The sequence below is a fragment of the Dipteris shenzhenensis genome, chromosome 8, assembly GCF_047967505.1.
Source record: "Dipteris shenzhenensis isolate YYH24624 ecotype China chromosome 8, Dip_SZ_1.0, whole genome shotgun sequence".
Lineage (NCBI taxonomy): Eukaryota > Viridiplantae > Streptophyta > Polypodiopsida > Gleicheniales > Dipteridaceae > Dipteris > Dipteris shenzhenensis.
Window position 1 is genome coordinate 38,527,605 of NC_141603.1, and position 22,792 is coordinate 38,550,396.

General features: G+C 40.3%; 1 protein-coding gene across 1 annotated transcript in view; it reads right to left on the reverse strand.

Moving 5' to 3' along the window:
- Positions 1 to 11,154: 11,154 nt before the first annotated feature.
- Positions 11,155 to 22,792, reverse strand: part of LOC147899476 (uncharacterized) — a 249,471-nt gene continuing 237,833 nt past the window's right edge. The window contains exon 16 of the mRNA XM_087377736.1: positions 11,155 to 11,238. Within this exon, the coding sequence (XP_087233862.1) occupies positions 11,155 to 11,238 (84 nt within the window). The remainder of the gene's footprint in view (positions 11,239 to 22,792) is intronic.

Sequence of the window (22,792 nt, forward strand, 5' to 3'; positions counted from 1 at the left end):
GCAGTAAAGAAATTCTGTCACTAATTGTTGGCAAACAAGTTTGTGTTCTTTCACCACCAAGCGCTTTTTTATTTGGTTAATAAGCCATGCATGATAGGGCTAATAACACGTTGGATGCAAATCCTCCTAGAATTCGACTTCATAATCAGAGTTCCCAAGGGAAAACCCACGTGCTGGCAAACCATATTTCGAAGATCCCGAACGAAAAACCCTAATAGGAGTAGAGGATGACCTACCTGATGCCCCGCCATTCCTTATCGATATAATACCAGAATGGGCACTGAAAATAGGCCATTTCCACACCAAAATGTTTCTAATAGACAAGCCCCTGACATTGACAGGACCCACAAACTTATTAAAGACTCTGCACCATACTAGCTAATTGCTACCGTATGGGAGAAGAAGGCATTATGCAAAGGTGTGTGAGAGGACGAGTTTGTAGACGTGCTGGAGGAAGCACATTCCAAAATAGCAAGTTATCATTTCACCGCAGATATAACAGCACATAAGGTGCTACAAGTAGGACCCCACGCTCTTTGAAGACGCAGCTGAGTTCATTAAACAATGTGACCCATGTCCCAAAATTTTGCACGATGCAGGCAGGATGCCCCTCACTAGAGTCCTAGTAGATCAACCTTTTGAGAAATGGGAAATAGATTTAATAGGCCCAATAAGCCCAACAGCCAGAGGAATGGGAGCCAGGTTCCTTTACGAAATGGGCCGAAGCCAAGGCCACGAGAAAGATTGATGCAAGATCAATGGCCAAGTTCCTATACGAAAACATAATAACAAGGTTTGGGTGCCCCTTAGAGCTTGTCAACGATCGAGAAACTCACTTCCTTACCAAAATGATAGCCATCGTGACAAGTTAATTCATGATAATTCACATAAAATCCACTCCTTACTACCTCGAGCCAATGGCTTAACCGAATGCTCCAACAAGACTTGTTGTTTGAACATAACACGCATGATTGAAGCGAGTCGAACGGACTGGGAGCACAAGCTCACTCGAGCATTATGGGCTTAACTCCTTTAGCTACCAATTGCACCCCATTTAGCTTAGTCTTTGGGGTGGAGGTAGTTATGCCAGTGGAGTTCGTAGGCATTGCAATTAGGGAAAGGCTTACGAAAAATGCCTTATCGGAGTGCCTAACCAAGCTTGAGAATTAGTTAAAATGAGGCTAAAGGCAACCTATGCTTTAAAGGTAGAAAAGGCGACGAGTTGCCATACGCAGATTACAGCCGCTAGCGCTGTGATGCACAGGTTAAGACCAACGATTCTCGAGGACTGTTTCCATCCCCTTCATTCCCTCGTCCAGACAGTCCCGGCCGAGAGCTCGCAGATCGTTAAGATGCTGCAGATAATCTCCGCGCGTCAGCCAGCCAGCTGATCATCAAAGGAGCAATTCAATCATTATTGCAAATCAACTATAGTGATAGAATTGGCGTTCAGCTTGGCTTTTCTGGTAGCGATCAGCAATGGAATCATCCTTGCAATGAAACGGATTAACAACCATCCTTGTTCGCTATTCTTCGATCTCCGTTGTGCCCTTATCAGTATCTAGGTCCTTGCCAGCCTTGGGAGCTCGAATATAGCGTAAACATTCACGTTGAAGCTCATGAAGCTGAGATTAAGGACGCTTTAAGTTTCAAGGGAAAAATCAACGAACTTTGCTTTCACAGTTACCGTCCATCCCTACCTCTCTCCCTTGTCTGTCTTCTTGTCTCGGTTTCTTACTCGTGTTCTACCTCAAAATAGTTCATGGTCTAATGCAGCCATGCTCAAATCTATTAAAATAGCGATTGTATAGTAAAAGTTGTCATACTTCATCTATCCTATCCGCTTCAATTTCACTGTAATTCTTACTTGTAGAGCACTTTTATCTGACGGCCGTGTCCTACGGCTTAAATAACGATGATCTCCCTGCACCAAGGCCTACTGTGTCACCTTATCCCCATAAAATCTTCAACTCTTCTATTGTCAAATCCCTTTCCTGTAGTCCAATTCCTCAAATTCCTGTAGTCCAATTCCTCAAATTCCAGCCGCCTTTTCTTCCTCAAAGCTCTTTTTCAATCCACCCCAAAAATAAAGCACAATTCAAACCCTTAGATCTTTTAACTAAGATCGTCACAAGTGGCTTCACGAGGTTAAGGCTGCCTAACGTAAATAATGAGCATAGCCCAACTTTCCAAGATCGTATATTGTTTTATATTTCCATGCCCGTTGCTAGTTTTTGGCCTGCCATAAGTAGCCTTAGTGAAGGCTTTAGTTTTGAGATGGGCAAAACTTAGAATTTTTTGAAGTTTTTATTGTGACTTGTTGATTGGTCCACTTGTGTGTTTTTTGTTTTTTATGATTGATTATCTCCACTTATTCCTCCCTCTTTCTCTCTCTTTCTATTCGAGGGCAAGCCCACCCCCCCTTCCCCTCTCTCTCTCTCTCCCCCTCTTCTCCTTCATGCACATTGAAGTCGTCTCTCTCTCTCTCTCTCTCTCTCTCTCTCTCTTCCAAGCTAAGCATTTGAGGCACGCCTTTTGAATGCTTTATGAGCATTCATCTTTTTTATGTTTCCATTAAGAAGCTGATTTGCTCATCGTTTATAGCAACCACTAGTTATAGCACCATCGATAATCGTTTGTAGTCGTGTATTCAACCTTCAATAACTTTCCATCAATTGATAAGGTAAAGGGGCTAGTATGCACCCTTAACTTTTACCAGTGCAAGGGGGTGCGCTTGTTAATTTTTTGAAGCTTTTTGAAATGTAAAGGCATCTCATGGATAAATGTAGAGGGGGAATATAATTTGTTTTTAAAAAGAGAGAAAATTTTTACCTTTGTGAACAACGTAAACATTTAATACTTGGTGGGCTAGTACTATGCCACATGTGGACTATCTCATCTTTTTATAGGAGCTTGACAAGTAAGCATTTTCTCCCCTTTTTCATGAGTCTTTACTGGGTCTTTCCATGGACAAAAAAGGGAGGCTGTTGACATTTGTAAGGCACCTGCCCTTTACTGGCCCCTTTACCCTAATAGCTCTTTCCAGGATGATGCTAGTGTTTGCAAATGCATCTAGTCAGCGAATAAATTGAGCTTGATTTGTTTCTTTGTATTGAGCAACAAAATTATTGTGAAGAAAGGTCCATAAAGCTCTTACTATAGTTTTGGAAAAAAGATCGTTGGGATGTCATGCATTTGCTAGGTTTTAGTTCCCAAAGAGTGTTAGCCTTCGGCCATCATTAACTTAGTAATATAAGTAATACCATTGAGATTTGATAAGGTCTTGAAGAACTTTGAGTCCATGATTTTATTTGTTCTTTTTTCTACCTCCAAACAAAGCATTGAAATAGTAGGGTTGTGTTTTGAGTTTACTTCATGACAAAAGATACGATAAAATATTAGATTTGATGAATAATTGAATGAAAAAGTATGCAAATATACCAACTTATGCGAGTCACAACAGAGCTAAATACGCGCACAGCTTATGTAGACTCTCCAGCAAGATTCACAAAAACACCACCCATGCATCCTAGTTTATTATGCTAGTCTATTGTACATAAAAGAGGAATGATGTTTCCTTAGCCTTGTGGCTTTGCTATTTGCTCCATCATTGGGTGTGAACACTTCTTTGCCTTGCTGTTATTCTTTGTACATGCTTGCCCAGCTCTCTTCAACCTCTTTCAAAGTGCCCCCCTTGGCCTCTTGTGTATCTCTCTCTCTCTCTCTCTCTCTCTCTCTCTCTCTCTCTCTCTCTCTCTCTCTTGTTGTTGTGAATATAGCTCACAGCTGCCACTAATTGTGTAGGCCAAGATGTGGATTAGGGTTTTTAGAGATTGATACCATCCAGAGCCAATCCAAGACATAAATGATGAGACTCATCTTTAAACTCTATCCACTTGCTCTTTGTACATGCCTTCCTATCAATCGAGGTTCTCAATGTGTCCATTGTTAAGTGATCTTGAGCATGCCCCTTTCATAAGTTGAGCTGATGGACTGCAATGAAACATGTGTTTTAGCTTAGGTATAATGGGCATATGTTGGATAACCCCTTGTGTATGTTTCCTGTATTGTAGAGCTCCATACTTTAGACAAACTATGACATGATGTGGATATGCATCTCTATAAAGAATACAATCATTTGGGCAAGCATTCATGGAGTTGTAGTGAACTTTCTTTGCCTCTTTCATGGAATCTATGATCATGTTGCATTTTGGAAGCAATGCGCAACGAAGGCTACACAAAAATGTAAATGTGGAATTAAGTCTTTATTTCAACAAAGCTCTTACAATACACTACCATGCTATAAATTTAAAATGAGAAGAATTGTTGCAAGATGAGATGTGTTGGATCCTGTGTATAACATTGTCTGTGCCTCGCCTCTAAATTGAGCCTCCTTAGCACTCAAGAGGTGTGGTTCTACCTAATGTCCATCTCTTAGAATATACGTTTCATCATCTTGCTCACGATTGCTCTACTTTTTATGGTATGTATTCACCTTCTTGTACTTGCCTGATCCTCTCTCTCCTCTTTGCTTGTTCTTCTCTTAGTGAACGTCAAGTTTTACCCAGTCATGATTCCTGAGGTTGTTGATAATGCAATGCAACAACCTTACAAGTATAAATAAATGCTAAAAGCATTATCTTGCACATGCACTTCTAGTTCAAATTGCCCATAGTTACCCACAAATATTTTTATTAGCTATGAAACATTGTCTACTTATGGCACCGTTAAATTGACCTATTATCTCCTCACATAGGTTGTGGCATGGGAATGATTTTGAAACTGCTCTATCATATCTGTAATCCCATTCAGACTCTAAACCCTAATATTGATATAGTTGTCAATAAAGAGGTATCATAAATTTAATCTACAAAGCATGGAACACTATTCCGAATTAATGAGAACTATTGCATGTTACCCACTTTTAAGATTCTCTCAAAATAGTACTATAATTTAACAAAATTTAAAGCATGGATGAAATTTAAACCTATTTATTAAAAATATTGATAATTTAATATAGAATATTTTTATCATGTAATTTTTGACATCCTAATTTTAAAAAAACTATTACTTTTTATATATGGATCTTAAAAAGAAATAGATAATTCTAAAATCCTTTCTAATTTTAAGAAAGTAAAATGTGTATGAATTTCGATACAACACTCGGAGAGACACCATAGGTACACAACCAAGAGGGAAGAGCACTTGCATCGAGGCAATAGTTGGGAAGACTTGACCAATTATAAGGCGGGAATATATTATGAACCGCTAGACTACACGTCAAAGAGTCAAATGCAACAAAATAAATTTTAGTTCATCATTGTGGTAGATGGTTGCAATGGATCAGGAGGTGGTTTTGGTGAAGAGGATCTAAGGTTGTTGACCTATACGTAAGTGAGAGTGTAGATCCTTGGTGCTCACTGCGTAGATCATGATCTAATGATCATTTTTACATTTTGGACCACTGCAAAATCCCCTCTAGATCAAAAGTTATGGCCATTTGAGATATGTGCCAAACTTTATCCAAAGGAGTGGTAAAAAAGATGACATGGCAGATGTGATGATGTGCTAGTGTGGGGTCACATGTTACATACATGTGCTTATGTGGCATTGCGTGATGATGTTGTCATGGCATGCTAATATGGCATGCTGATATGGCATGCTAACATGGCATTCTACTAATGTGGCACTGCTGAGTCACTGCTAACATGGACTACTAAGGTATCTCTTGCTGACATGGCAAGTTGACACGTGTCTACTGATGTGGAAGTCGAGATGAGAGGCATGCTGATGTGGTAGCTATGGATAGGATATTGATGACATAGTAGATAAGGATTGAGATGGTAGGTAAGGATGATGTGGCAAATCGACTACCACGTGTCACATGTTTGATTGAGCCCTATGGATTTCCATGTGGCATGCTAGCAACCAACCCTAGTGAAGATGAGAGATGCCCCCAAAATCTCAAAGATTCTATTAAAGGTTCTGTTGATGGCACTATGTCTGCCATCCACATCTTGCATCTTCCACAATGGTGTTGCCTGTGGCTTCGTTGATATTGGCATATTCTTTGCATCTATCTAGTCATGGCTCTTGCTTTGCATTGGTGTTGTTGTGGTTGTTGTTGAATCCTTGATGCTGAGTGTTGTTGCATTGAAGTCGGTTGTGTTGGCTTGAAGAGGTGCTTTGTATGTTGCATTGCTTGCGTCTAGTGCTTGTGTGTTCTAAATCATTGCTACAATCTAGATCTGCTTATCCTACCCCCGTGCCTCCATTCTCATTCTCTCCATTGAGATCCCTTCTCGCTTACTCGCTACACCCAAGCAAGACTTGACAGCCATCAATTGATTTGTTTGGCCTTGAGATTTTTAGCTCGCTAGCTTTCTTTACTTGCATGATCCTTGTGTACATTGTCGGACCTAATACAGAGTACAGAAGAACTCCTATGATGCAAAATACCCTCACCTCCCACTCAAATGAGAAAGGCTCCATTAGCAGAGCACCAATAACAATAATAGCCACTAGCCCAACCATAAAAATGGCACATACAAGCATCTGGTGGGTGGCGCACAATCAATGGAGTCTTTTCTTTGAGCACTGACTGGAGCGAGTTGACAAGGGCAAGCTTTGAGGCCACATGTCAAGGCAAGTCTTAACACTCAGTTTAACAAGCGACCTAGGTTAGGTTCAGGTTCAGGTTGCGATTTGGAATAGGAGAGCTTGGGTCAAGACCATGTAGAAAAATAGAAGATGGATTTGGCCAATACCAATTCTCAAGGTGATGAAGCTCTAGGAATCATGCGCGGATGCAAGACAGGAGCTGGTAATGGACAATTAGTGGATACAGCCCAACCAATCAAGGGGGATGAGTATAAAAGGTGGTAGACTCAAAGGACTTCACCTGAGGTGATGAGTTCAACTACATAGGAGACATAGTGTGTGTTGTAAAGAGGCTTCTCTATGTACTAGGTGTTTGATTTAAATTCAGAGTCAGTCATAGCTAGTGGCTTGAATCAAGGTATTTTGCTCATAGAGTTTCAAGGCCAAGTCGAGGTGAGCATAATTGAGTAGAGAGAATCTAGTGTTGGTGTGCATCCTCAAGCTATTGTATCTAGTTTTTGTACTTATGAATTAATACTATTACTTGTTGTTCATTGAAGTGTATTGTGTCTCTATGTATCTCTCATATCGACTAAGTGAGAAATCACCTATCATCACACAATTTGCCCACAAAGTACATAAACTCCATTGTTAGAACTCACATTGGCATCATTTTTTACACCCGTCTCGGAGTAGGAAACCTCGCATAGCAACCTGTGGACTGCAAGAAAGAGATCTTCTATAAGTTGCACACACCTACACTATGGTGTTAGTGTGCAACCTCTACATGTTGTATCCAGTTTATGCTTCTGAATTAAAACAATTACTCGTTGGTCTACAATTACTCATTGGTCATTGAAGTGTATTGTATCTCTATTTATCTCTTATACCACTTAAGTGAGCAATCACCTATTATCACACAATTTTCCCACACAATATGGAAGCCCCATTGTTAGAACTCATGTTGGCATCGTTCTTTTGTAAGTTGCACACACCTATTATTGAGCTAGGCACAAGGATTAGTTAGTAACTTGGGGGTGACAAAAAAATACCGTCAATAAGCTCATGATAGTTCAACATACAGGTTTTACAGGCTACCATGTATTATCAGTTCTTTGGGCTTCTTCAGTAGAGCATAGTACTCCTTGCATCTTAGACTCATACTTTTTATGCAGCCCTACATGTAGGTTTGGCAGACTATTGGTCCTCTTCAGCAAAGCATAGTAACATACTTCTGCCTTTTGGCCCCTACTTTTATGTAGACTCTAGTTCACTCTATCCAAATGATGAATTATATTTTTAAAATGTGCTGGGAAAAAGATGTACCCCAAGGAGTAAACCAATGTCAACTAAGCATCCATCATGTTGTAGTATTGGTTGTAGAGATCTTCATAGTATGCTATTAAATCTCTTTGATGGGGGCCATTGGAAATCAAGATGTACTTATGAAATTGTATGACACTGCCACAAAATTAGCTAAATTTTTTTTCAAGAAAAAAACTTCTATTAAGTATGAACAAAACATGCAATGCATGAAATAAAGCCTCAAAATGGTCCCAAATAGCTCCTCAAAAAGAGCTTAAAGTCAACCAAGGTTGAGGCTAAAAATGTTGTCTCGACCCTATAGAGAACTTTGAGAAGGAGGAGGAGTCCCTCCATTCCCTAAGGAAAGTACCCCTCCTAGTAGAGTCAGCCCAAGAGGACCTCTGCATGCTCATCTAAGTGGCCATCAACATATGTATAGTATCTGTCCAAATACTGGACAAAGTGTAAGAGGGGTGGACTTGGGAATGATCCAAGACCTCTATGCATCTGGCTCTCTAGATTTACCATGCTGAAATGCTTGCCAAAATCTCCCAAGAGGAATCCACAGAAGCATGCACCACTCCGAAGGGTGAGGCTGGAACATCATCCAGAGAGCTTGACTCAACTAAGTGTCATCGAATCGAGAAAGCCCAAGAAGAGTCATGCCTCTTATAAATACCTAAAAGACTTGAAGGGAAAGCCAAGGAGCTGAACCCCAAGTCATGAAGAAAGGGTGGTGTACAAAGGTGCTAAAGCTCCTAGCAATCTCTTTCTAAATAATCCTCACCTATCTACAATCCCATAAGCAATGTTGAAATGATTCCATTATAAAGTGGCAATGAGGACATGTAGGCAAACTTGGATCTCCACAAGTTAAGTACAATCCCATCATGAATAGAAATCCAAAAGAATAGAGTGAATTTTCTGTTTCTATGGGACTTCTACGATCTCTTCCAAAAGATCTCCTATCCATGAGGAGCTTTGGAGTGGCTGCAACCTCTAAAACTGATCTTAAGCCTCCTGGCACTACTTACAATGTAACAAAAGAAGGAGAGGCTCTTCTTTTTATGCTCTTCATCAATCCATTCCCACTCCCCTAGATCCCACTGCAAATAATTTATGGGGGCTCCACCATAGAGACACAATCTCGATGAAACCAAGGCCAAGAGAAGTGAGTCTGGTCTAGATAGCACTAGGAATCCATGCTCCACAAAGTCAATGACCTTGATAGGCTAAACTGCTATCTCTAGTAGAACATTCTGTGAAGACGTAGACAGCTTGCCTCCCACTTAGACATAAAAAACCAAAGCACCCTCATGTGAGCATCGTAAAACAATAACCTAAAGTGGAATGCCTGAACCCGTAAAAGCTCCCATCCAAGTGGAACACAAAATGGGCGTATCATCCGTCTCCATATAATCCACTAGAATTGCTACATTAATCTAGATTGATGTTATATTATATTATGTCAAAAAAATTCAAGGTTAAACTTTGATTATGTTTATAAAATGTAGGTTTCATAAGTATATAGCTTTGAAAAGACTCTAGGAACAAGAGCATACATTTATTTATTCAATTTTAAACACCATAAGATGCTTTTTAGTATTGAAAACTCCACCCAATGTTATTTTCTATACTAAAACTATCTTTTAAAAAATTGATACCACCAGAAGTTGATAGAGATATATACTTAAATTTTGTTTATCCACTTTATTTAGCCAATAATTTGTACGAGTCCAAATAACAACCATGCAATTTTGGCAATGAAAATGGAGGCTGTAACAGTTTTTTGTCTATAGAGTATTTTTTCCACGTTCCTAAGCAAGTCAACAATGTATTCTTAACAATAATTACATTGGATAGAGGTTCAAACCACTAAAAAAATATATTTGGAACTCGAAAAATAACACTTTTATGCCCACTTGAGCTACCAAACTAGTGCTAATGCCAATACAATAATGCATAAGTCCAAGATCTTTCATGTCAAACTCTACAAATATGTCTTTTTCATAAGTCCAATAATGTATAAGTCCAAGATCTTTTATGTCAAACTCTACAACAAATTAGTATTGTTTCAACTTGATAATGAACATTTCATCGTGATTGTATAGTGAACCCCACCCCAAGCATTGGCAATCCTAACCATTAGTATACGAATGTTAACATGTTGAGATGTGACCTTATATTGCTTATTTCTAACACACATCATTTATTTGATTTGTAATGTACATAAATTTTTTTTAGAGTTCCAAGGTAGAATCATGAATAAAATAGTATCATAATAATTAGTAATGATACTTGTCTAAGTCAACTAATTTTGTATATATATACCATCACGTCTAAGCCTTAATAAATTATTCATCACATCAACTTTCAAGGTTCTAGTATTGTTCACCGTCACATTTGTGAAGACCTTTATTGAGGCAATTATCCATGTTAAGGTTTTCGTATTATTCACCATTACATTTACAAAGACCAGTATTGAGTCCACTAGTACCATTAGTCTAACATGACAATAGACCAATCATGTTGAATAAATTTCATCATAAGATATGAGAGGCAAGTTGTTTTCAATACATAGTACATTCAACTAAATTTAAAATATTCATGAAGCAATAATTCATTGATCAAGTTTTTCAAAAATTGATTTGTATTAAATTATGAGATTGATATGGTAAATGTAGTAACCAAGGAAGAGGTTCAGAGATTCTTTACATTCTGGTCTAGGTTCAAAGTATATTTCCTATGTTTGCTATAATTACACAACCATTAATGATTTGTGTTGTTCCAAGAGTGTGAAATGAAGATTGTTCTCAATCAACGAGTGTTGTTCTATAAAAGATTCTTAAATAAAAGGAGAAAAGATGACTCAAATCTGAACAATACAATGACAATATCATATTGCATCAACGCATTTGAACTTTCGGAGATTTTCATCATTTTGGAATTAAATGAAGTGATGAGCATGACTAGTAGATTGATGTGACACTCCATTACAATATTAGCCAAGGAGAGCTGCAATCAAGGATTAAAAGGAAAATACAACCAAGATTCCAACACTATGACATGGTGTTATCAAACTACAACAAAGAGGGATCCATTAAGGAACAAGGTGAGCCCATTAATCAAGTTTAACAAATATACAAAATACAAGCAACGCCAACATTAAAAGATGAATTTCATGACTTTTAAGAAAAAGGTTAAAATCCTCACACATGTACGTAGATTTCTTAAGAAGAAGTATATAGATTATGATATAGCAATGGAGCATATAATGTACTTGCCAAAAGCACAAGAATGATTTCTTGAATGCAAAATAGACCATTTCACAACCTGTGCATTATTGAGAAATTATTTATTTAAAAAAATTGAAGTGGAACTTGTGAAGGACATCTTATAGAAAATTCCAGCACAAAATTGAGACTTTGCAACACAAAGGTGGGTGCTAACAAAACAATTGAAAGTTCTAGTAGATGAACCAACATTGACAATTGGTTCAAGAGTGGAGTGGCCATCGAGCTCAAGCAATAGAAATATGAAAAACAACACATATGATAACTTGCTAACAAAGACAACATCAATAGCAAAAGGAGATATGAAAAATGTGAACATAAATACAACCAAAAGGAAGAGGAAAGCAATTAAACACGAACATGAACCTAAGCATGAACATGAGCATGAACATGGATATGAACATGAACATGAATGTGACATGAACATGAAGGTGACGTGAACACGAATGGGAATGTGAATGCGAACAAGTACATGAACATCAACATCAATATGAACATGAATATGAACATAAATTTTGTCTCCCACCAAGAAGTGATACATAAGAATTAATAATGTTTTTGAAAGAAGTGGGTCATATACGCAATCCAACAAAGGATGAGATTTGGTGTACAATAAGAACAAGCAATGATAAAAGGCCATGAAATATCAAAAGGCAATAATTTGATAGTAACAACTGTTTTAAAAGAAATGTGTTATTGTGATTGGGGGTACTAATGTCTTGAACAAGGTTTCCAAAATTAGGGTGGCTTTAGACAAGGTGAATGCCATCCATCTCAAAGTGGCGTTTATTGATGTGGCAGAAGACTATTGGAGCTAAGACATGTTTGGTGGAAGGAGAGTTCATCCACGCCCCCCCCGCCCCCAAAAAACAAAAACAAAAAGCACCGGTCAAGGTTTGATGGGCTCCAACATGACCAATAACCTTCCAAATGTTTGAATAGCACATTGCGGCCTCCCAAAGGGAGGGTTTTATCTAAACCCATGCTTAGCTGCAACTTTATTGCATAAGAGAGGACTAATGAAAGAGGAGCTTCAAAGCATAGAATGTGCATGAGGCAAAGTGGCCTCTCCTGAATTAGCTCCCTTATATGCATTTTGCTCTTGAAGAACTTGCATTCGTCCTTTCAGACACGTGTGTATCAATTGTCTTATCCTATCTCTTCATGTCAATGCATGCTCTCTCATGCGACAAACTGCCTTGAGGGAACCTATACTAACGAGTACATTTGCCATTGTTAGCAATGTTCTTGTACCAAATATCATGTAATCAATGGGAGTGTTTTGCATATCATCGCCACTTTCCTCTCTCTAGCACTGTCTATAGCTCCGCAATATGTTGCACTAGCATAAAAAATATGATTATTGGAGATGTGAATAAACAATAAAGAGGGTACATGGAAATGGAGACACCACGAAGAGAGGCATGAAGGTAGTAAGGGAGGGGGGGTTGTGGCACAAGCAGTGTCAAGTCGTGCCAACAAGGGGAAGGGTACGCAACAGGGCAGTTGCAAGAGGTAATTAAAGAGAAGGGGTGGGGAGCAAATAGTAGGTAGAAGTCGCAGCATTATCTAGAGGTCATGAAGGGGAAGGAGAGACAACAAAATCGGGATAAGCAGTATGCTCAGGGGATGTGCACAGTTTTCAAGCAGAAACCTACGAGCAAAAAAGTCCGAGCAATAGTTTTTGACACCAACCATGCTTATATATTTCTCAAAAGAATATACAATTCTTTCTTAATTTCTCATTTATGGAACCATATACTTACTTATTTTTCATTATAACCCTCATTTTAAAGAACATCATCTATATATGAACAAATAGTGAACACTTTAGAAACTCCTATAAATGACTCCCTACCACACTATCTTTTGAGTATTATGGTAATTCAATCAATTTAAAAGACTTTGCCTAATCTTTAGCAATCCCATATTTGAAGCTCTCATATAACAATGTATACCATATTCCTTGGACGAGTAGGAAAAAGACAAGCAATAGGGGAAGGGGAGGCAACAATTGCGGGCAGAGGAACAATGGGAGGAAGAGGTAAAATCAAAGATATGGTGTGGTGAAGTGGAATAGTATGGAAGGAAAGAAGCAAAAGGGGAACATGTTTCCGAGTTTTTAAAAAAAATAAATGTAAAGGCACATCTAGATGCTCAGATATAGAAGATAATAAATTTATTAGTAGTCAATAAGAGAAAGTTTTCTTAGAGTAAGCTGTTTCATCAATCAATTATACAAACTATCATTTATATCAGTGTAGGAAAATTAAATAGTGTTGATTGCACAACAGACTCCATAGTTACAACATACTAATTTTTTTACAATAAAGCAAGATTTGCAAAAATAGCTTTATAGAGGATTTATTGAATCCCAAGAAAGAGTGCAAGTCCAACTTTCAAAACAAGATGAGTAAACTACCTCTATCACAAAATTTGTTGTTTTCCTCAAGTATTGGTTTCCAAAGTAAATCATCAATCATTTCAATGATTTGGGTGAAGTGAGAAGGATTTTTAAGCCATCCAATATCACCCTAATGTTATTTGGTTTTCTCAGTTTGAGAACTTATTTCATGTTCAGTCCCATAGGCATAACATCATTATATGGTTTATATGTTATGAAGACTTAAAATTGAAGCTTGTTTTGATACAATAGTAATTAATAATAAGCAGATACTCAGATAATTGTAAATATTAATACACAACAGACTCCCTGCATTCACAATTCTATTTTAAAATTGAAGAGAGTGAATATATTAGTACATTGGACACCCCTATTCTTGAGCTTTGTAGACCACACTAGAGGAAGGGGACATAGTTTATTTGGCATAAAAATTGTGTTTAAAGGAACACAATTTATGGAAACATCCAAGGGAAAGCAAAGATTTTAAGAATACATATGTACTACGTATAATGATTAACACGTTTCATAGAGGTTATATTTACTGACACTATTGCATTGAAATAAGAATGTTCAAAGCTTCATTAGCCCATCATGAAAGAATAATTTTAATCCCCTGTGGAATAGCAATAGTGGTGCAAACCAGAGATTAGGTCTATACCTTCACTAGGATAAACTGTGATGATACTAAGAACACCTTTTATTAAGTAGCTTACCAAAGACGCCTCTCCCATGAGTCTTCTTTGCTCTAGGCCGTGAAATAAATTTCCTGAAAGCTTGAATGTGCTGTCACAAAATAAATATTATTATCGAGACACTTGTAAACACCATTAGACAAAAAAGGATGCCACAACATGACATATAGTAACTTTTTTGGATACATTTGTTTAAACTTGTGGATTTTACATTACACTATTTATCTTGTTCTTTCAAAGGGACTTATTATTTCATTTAGTAGCTTCAATCTTTTGATCTCTGGTATGGCAAAGAAGTTGATGTAAAATACAACACATAGCCTATAAGAGGTTTAAAGCGTGCACGCATGCACACACACACACACACACACACGACACACGTGTGTGTGTGTGTGTGTGTGTGTGTGTGTGTGTGTGTACAGCCAAAAAACTTTTCTTGATACAATGGTTTCAAAAAAAAGTGTGTACATACGTACTTACGTACATATGTGTGTGTGTGCGTGTGTGTGTGTGTGTGTGCGCGCGCGCGTGTGTGTGTGTGTGTGTGTGCGCTCTGCTTCCGCCTCTTCATCAATCCCACCTTGTTTTCCTTCATGGAAGATCAGTTCAAAAGCTATCCTCGCAAGGAGTCTTCCCGGGACTCCAAAAGACAGCAAGTTGATTTCTCTTCTGCAGATTCTGTAGACGCTCACTATGTGTTTGACATGCTCAAAGATGAATTTCATCACAGCCGGAAGGAGTGGGCCAAACCTCCCCCGGCCATCAAGTTTAAGTTGAAGCTGCCTTCATTGGTTGCTCCTCTTCGAAAGTTCTCTCAGCAAGCAGTTATCATTTTTTTTCCAGGAAAGTTACCTTCAGCCAATGATGTGGCCCAGTGGGTTCACGCACTGTTGGGAGGCTGCTTTGTTGAAGGAGTATATTTTGCTTCCAGGGGTTTTTATGAAGTGCATTTTTCAGATGCCTCATATCGTCAACAGATACTGGAGATGTCGCCCTTATTCTATGGCAGACAAATGGTGCATGTCATGCCATGGTCACCAAATAAGGACTACCACAGCCTTATTCGACATCACTGCCCTGTATGGGTTGAGGTAGTGGATTTCCCGGACTATATGAGGACTGAGTTACCAAGTTTGGCAGCCACTTTGGGGCAAGTTGTATGCCCACCCCGCCCTTCGGGTAATCGCAATCGCTTTTGCATTCTTTGGGATACAGATCACCCAACCCCTCCTTCCATTGCGGTTGAAGTGGAGGATGTTCCCCTCGGTGAAAAATACTTTGATCTGAAATGGGGAGTTTTTACAGGTGCTTGTTTCACATGCCATAAGTTTGGCCACCTAGCTTCACAGTGTCCTGCAGTTTTGCATCAGCTCCCACCTACAGCTATTGCTCCAGAAAATACTCCTTCCCCTACTTATACTCCGGGGTCTAAGGCTATGCCTACCAAACTGGCTGATGTTGCCTCCAAATCTGTCCCTTCCAAAGAAAATGTGGTTCAGGTTTCAGCCAAGCAAAAGGATAAAGGAAAGGGTAAAATTTCAGAATCTCATGCCTCTACCCAGGGTGCCTGGCAGCAACCCAAAAAGGTATTCGCTCTCAAACCACGTCCGTTACAATCTCGCCATTGGGATGCTTCAACTTCTACCCCTAGTCAGACCTCTACCCCTGCTGACAGCCTTGCTTCTCAACTGTGGGTTGAGGTGTTAAAAAGGGGCATCCCAGTATGTGACAATGATGAGGATCATCGAGCTAATGATCCAGGAGGCCAGGTGGATGTTGATGTCATGGCTGAGACCTGACAGCTCATATTTTACTCTGCTTTTTGGTTTGACTGTACATATCTTCTATGTCTACTTCAATTACTTGCATTACATACAATGTTCAGGGTCTTTGTAATGTCAATAAGTGGAGACTTTTCTGGCATTATGTACATAGAATGCATCCCGATGTGATCTCTTTACAGGAACACAATCAACACTTCTTGGCTGGTCAGCAAGGCCACTATGCTGGTTATGATATTTTTTATGCTGGTACAATGCACTTTTCAGGGGTCTGCATGCTGGTCAAACATGATATGCAGCCCACGGTTGCTTACAATGACCCTCAGGGTCGATGGATGGTGATCAGGTGCAGCTGGCAGGCTGATCTCTATGAAATAGCATCTGTTTATGCTTCACAAACCTCTATGTCTAGAGCTCACATGTGGGACTCCCTTAAACAATATCCATGGCTGTCCAATGCTTTTTTGTGTGGAGACTTCAACAACTCGCCTTCCACTCAAGATAATACAACTCATCGTTCTCACATGATCCCCACTGAGCTCCGACATTGGGAAGATATGCTCTCATCCCTGCATGCAGAAGATTTATGGCTCTCAACAAGGGACAGAGATATGGGTTATACATATCATCACAATGCCTTTACTCATTACTGGGCTCGACTTGACAAGATGGTATTTGTTGCATGCTCAGCAGTATGCTGATTTTACATGTACACTTTGGGTTGACCATTCCCTTTTGCTATCTGATCATTTTCCAGTATGCTTGACATTATCAATAGCACGTTTGACAGATGATATGCCTTTCTTTCGTCGTCGCCTGCTCCATGTTAATAGTGCTTATTTGCTTCATCAACAATTTCAGAACATGGTGAGAGTGGCTGTCCGTCCCCTTCTCTTACATGCTCAGGAGGATATGGATTTTGCTTGGATCAGCCTTGCTCATTGCTTACAGGCTGTTATTCAAGATTATGGACGGAGTTACATGGGAAACCTCAGGCTCAAGCTGAAATGGGCTCAATCTCACAAGCAACAAATGGATGCAATCAGTTCTCATAGGCAGCTTACCTCTTCTGAACAGGATTCTTGTGCCTATGCGATTCATATCATTCACCAAAATGATCTTCGCAAATTAAAGAAATGGCAAATCCGAGCTCGCATGAAACCCCTTTTGGATAAGGGCTGTTCCTCCAAAGCCTTTTTTAAAAGTCTTCATGCGGATAGGCGAAAGGAGGATATTTGCAGGATCAAGAAAGATGATGGCACTTGGACCACTTCCAAATCCGAATTGGAATCGCTATGTTCTAGTCATTTTCAGCATCTCCTTTCTCTTCAGCCTGATCATCTGATGCAGGTGGATACAGCTAGGTCTCAATTTCTTTTGCATGTTCAGCCCATTTTGTCTCGGGAACAGGCTTATGCATTGGAGCAGCCTTTTATGCTTAGTGAACTGGATGATGCTTTGAGTCATCTACGCAAAAGCAGCTCTCCTGGTTGGGATGGATTGACTGTCGAATTTTTCCATGCATTTTGGGGTGATCTCAAAAACACTCTTCTTCTAATGATCAATCATGCTTGGGCAGAACAATCTCTTCCCCCATCCTGGAAACATGGCCTAGTCTGATTGGAGGCCTATATCTCTCATGCCTGTTATTTACAAACTCATTGCTAAAATGATTGTCCTCAGAGTTCGATTCTTTTTGCAAGCAGGACTTCATCCTAGACAGTATGGGTTTGTCCCCAGAAGGCAGATCACTGACAATATCTCTAATGCTTTGCTTGTAATTGAGTATGCCAAATATTCTAAACAAGACGTTCTCATTCTGCAAGTAGACATTGCGAAAGCATTTGATACTGTCCATTGGGATTTTATCTCTCAGACCATGCAAAAATTGGGATTTGGCCCTCGACTCATCCATATCATATATTGGCTCTATTCTCAGGCCACAGCGCAGTGCTTGCTTGGTGGTGGGTTATCAAGAACCTGGACTATGACCCGGTCAGTGAGACAGGGTTGCCCTCTTAGTTCTTTACTGTATGCCATTGCTACCCATCCGCTACTGTTGCATATGGATTATCTTGCAGATATAGGACAGCTTCATGGCTTGCAAATTCCAGGGGCACGGCCTTTTCTTGCACAGGCATATGCTGATGATTCATACTTTATGCCCAGGAATTCTCAAAGTGACCTTTCTCACTTGATGCATACACTGAATGACTTTGGCATAGCTGCTGGACTGCAAATCAATTTTCAGAAATCGAAACTTCTAGCTTTGAAAGAAGCTGATTGGCATGCACTTCTCTGGCCAGGTCACATTATCTCTTCCCACACTATTGTGAGGCATTTAGGCTACCCCATTGGCTGGAATATTACTCTGCAACAACAGCTCAAATGGGTGCTTCAAAAGATCAACAAGAAGCTGGAATACTGGCATTTGTCCACTTGGCCTTTACATGTTCGACTTTGGATAGTACAGTCCATCATTATGGCATATGTGCAATTTTATTTGCCTCTCCTTCCCTGGTCTTTCAAGCATTTGGCTTCCTATATGTCTAGCTATGGAGATATTTTGGAAAAGCATATCTCATAAAAAGGCTTTGCGATTACTACCTATGCAGTCTATTTGTTCACCTAAGACTCATGGGGGGCTGAACATTTTCAATTTCCAAGTTCATATGTTGGCAAGAAAGAGCACTATGATTGCTGATTTTTTTCAGCAAAAACAGCCATGGGCTATTATGTTAGCAGCAATGTGTGGAAACATGGCGTCTCATGCATATGGGCATTGGATTACAGATCACTGGGAAGCAGTCATGACCACATTTCAAGGGAAAATTCCTGGTTGCCCTGTTTCTAATGCTTTTATTCATGATTGGAAGAGAATTCTCTCATATGCAAAATGGACAGGTGCTTCTTCTCATCATGGTAATTCTCTTCGTTTGGAAAGCATCCATTGGAGCAAGGTGTTTGAATCGCCTCTTGCTTTACAGGCACCTATTAAAGCATACAATCTCATGAAATTGGGCATCAGATTTGTTGTTGATGTTGTGGATCAACAAGGTTGTATGCTTTCATTTCCACAAGCTTGCAAGACATTCTCCTTGGGTCTACATCATAGGTCCATTTGGAGAACTCTTTCAACTATGTTGCAGCCAGTTGTTCCGGTCCCTCTACTGTTTGTACAGGACAGATTACTGGACTGGAAATTCACTTCCTTACCTCCTGCTACTCGTACGCTCTCAATGCATAATTTGACCTCCTCGAAGGTCTACAGATTTCTTCTTCCACCGCCATGGATTGATAAGCATGCCAACACTCTTTGGAATTTGGATAGGCCTCTATCTTGGTGGCAATCACGACTCATGAAAATCTGGAAAGCCAAATTGCCATTGAAACAGAGGTTTTTCTTTTGGAGATGTATAGTGGGAGCTTTCTCCATTGGGGCGAAATTGGCAGCACGCCGCATTGCTTCCCCCTCCTGTCCCCGTTGCTCTCATCACTGTGAAACAGTTCCTCATCTATTATGGTCTTGCCCACACTCTCGCATATTGATCACTCGTATTTCTCATTTGCTGCGGCTTCGGTTTCCCTCCATCAGATTTGGGAAACTTTTCTGGATGTTTGGATGCCTCTCATCTCAGATGTCTCCATTCCTCCTCTTCTTTCACTGGACTCGCTTTTGGGTACTATGGACCATTTGGACTCAGAGACTGCATTCCAGGATGGGTCAACAGTTTCCTCAAGCATATATTTTCTTCAGAATGTCCCTCAAGCAATCCTTATATGACAGTTTTGCTGCAAGGGACTTGGATGCTACTAGCCTTGAAGTGTTCTCTATCTGTTTTTGAGTTTTTTACATTGGGCTCTAGTTTGGAGTCTAATGTCAGTGTGTGGGAGACTTCCCATCTTGTAAATTTATGAGAATATAGATACACTGGATTTTACCCAAAAAAAAAAAAAAAAAGTGTGTGTGTGTGTGTGTGTGTGTGTGTGTGTGTGTATGTGAGAGTCCTAGAAGGGGGTGTGTGTGTGTGTGGGCGAGGTGTGTGTGTGTGTGAGAGAGAGAGCGCCTCGCCTCGCCTTGATCCCCCTGCAAGCCCTTCCATCCGTACGTCCGTATGGTCGCCATCCCTGCGCAGATTTGCGTGCAGGCCCGTGCTGTCTCCCTGCTCTCCGTTTTTCCGTACAACGTAGTATAGCCTAGCCTTTTCTGTACAGATTTCGTCAGCTTCTCCATACAACCCAGTCTCCTCGTCAGCTTCCGTATAGCCCAGCCCTTCGTCAGCTTCCGTACGCCCAGCCTCTTCCGTACAAATTCTGTCAGTTCTCTTCGTCAGTTCCTTTTGTCAGTTTCTCCATACAGCCCAGCCTCCGTACAAATTTCATTTGGTATTTCTGTGCAATCCATCATCGTCCGTACAGACTTCTCCGTACAACCCCGTTGGTGGTCCGTACAGCCCAACCTACTCAGTCCCTTTCGTAAAGTTTACCCCGTACCTCTTGCTGTACCAAGTTTTGGGGGTTTTTTTGCTCCGGTGTCTTCCCTAGCAGTCCTGTGTCTTCCGCCAAAATCTCACCTATCCCTCTGCTCTCTCCTTACCAGTTATACTCTTCTTCTCCTCTCTTGTGGGCTTCCTGTGAACATTTCTTTGGGACTGGTTTTTTTGGCTTTCACTACCCTTTTACAGGTACTTCATTCTCAAGCTCCCTTTCTTACAAAGTCATGGCAGAGTATTCATATGAAAAAACGTTTCAAAAGGAGCGCTCGGCTCCCTGCAAGAAGCAAAAGCAGGTTGAGGGTCAGCATGACCCGATGCATGATACTCTTGAGGCTCAACTGGTATATGATGTAATGCATGAAGGATTTGCAGATACAAGAAAAGAGTGGAAAGACTCGGTTCCTTCAGTTGGCCTCATGGTTGAGGTCGATGAAATTGTGGATCCAGTCAGAGAATATGCCAAGAATGCAGTCATATTATTCTTTCCAGGCCAGATGCCACCTGCTGCAGAGATAGGCAACTGGCTGACACGCACATTGGCTGGCTCTTTTGTTCGTAAAGTACACTATGCAGCCAGGGGCTTTTTTGAGGTTATCATGGTGGATGAGATCCATAGACAAATGCTTTTGGAACATTCACCTCTCTTTTTAGGCAGCAAATGGTGCATGTCTTGCCATGGTCTCCCACAAGGGACTTTCAGGCTTTAATCCGACACAGATGCCCGGTTTGGGTTGAAGTTGTTCATTTCCCCCAATGTAGGGCCTCACTTTTGCCTAAAATTGCAGCATCTTTAGGTAAAGTGGTCTGCCCACCACGGCCAAATGGCAACTCAAACAGATTTTGCATTCTCTGGGATACTGATAATCCCACACCGGACTCTTATTCAGTCACGATGAATAATGTGAACATGGGAAGTGCTTTTTATAAACTCAAATGGGGTTTATTTGCAGGGGCCTGTTTTGAATGCAAAAAGTTTGGACACATGGCTTCACAGTGTCCAATGAATCAACATAAAATGCCTCATGCTACCTTGCCAGTTCACATGCCTACTAAAGATGCTCCTACTCCAGTTGCCAACAAAAATAAAAGCAGTAGACAGCCTTCTGGGAGTCGGGATAAAGGCAAAGCTCCTGTCGCTCCCAATGGGAATCTCACTTCACATTCACCTCCTGCTATTCAATCCTCGACCAAAGGAAAGCAACCTTCAACTGATGGCTGGCAAAGCTCAAGAAAAGTTATTTCTGCTCGAAAAATTCCACCCCCCCGCACTTGGAATGGTGCATCTTCTAGCGGAAATACCCCAGAGATAAATACAGGAATTGGGATTACATGGGCTGCAGTAACAGCCAGCAGAACACTCTTCCCCGAAGAAGAGGTTGCTGCTTTCCTGTCTACTTCACAGGCGGCTACTTCTTCTCAGGGGCGAGGCCTCGACCCTGAGATAGAAATGCAAGGCTGACCTCATAAATTTTGCTGATGTACATAGTTGTTACATTACTATAAATACCTGTATATATGACTGCTCGCATCAAATGTTTTACACTCAATGTCCAGGGCATGTGTGACAGTAGGAAATGGAAATCTGTGTGGCTGTACATCAACAGATTTCAGCCTGACATAGTGGCATTACAAGAGCACAACCAACATATTTATGCAGGCAAGACAGGACACTACTGTGGATATGATATTTTCTATGCTGGGAAGCACTCTTTCTCAGGGGTTGTCCTTCTGATCAAACATGAGCTTCAACCAGTCATTGCATTAAATGACAACAAAGGCAGATGGCTTGTTCTCCAATGCATTATTAGAGGAGAGGTGTTTGAATTTGCTTCAGTTTATGCACCTCACTCCTCTAGAGAAAGAACTACAATTTGGGATGCCATGCAATAATATCCGTGGAGATATCATGCCTACATATGTGGGGATTTCAATAATGCTCCACAACAGGGAGACAACACCTCCAGACATGACCATATGTTATCTCCTGAAAGGCATGCATGGTCTCAACTACTTTTGCATTTGGATCTGGTTGACCTTTGGAAGGAATTGCAGCCTTTGTCACCGGGATACACTTTTCAACATAATGCTCTTTCCACTTATCAGGCACGTTTGGATCGATGGTATAGTGTTGCTCCCCAACAAAATGGGGATTTCACATGCAAAATGTGGATTGACTATGCCTTTGTGCATTCAGACCATGCACCGCTATGGCTGCGGTTAT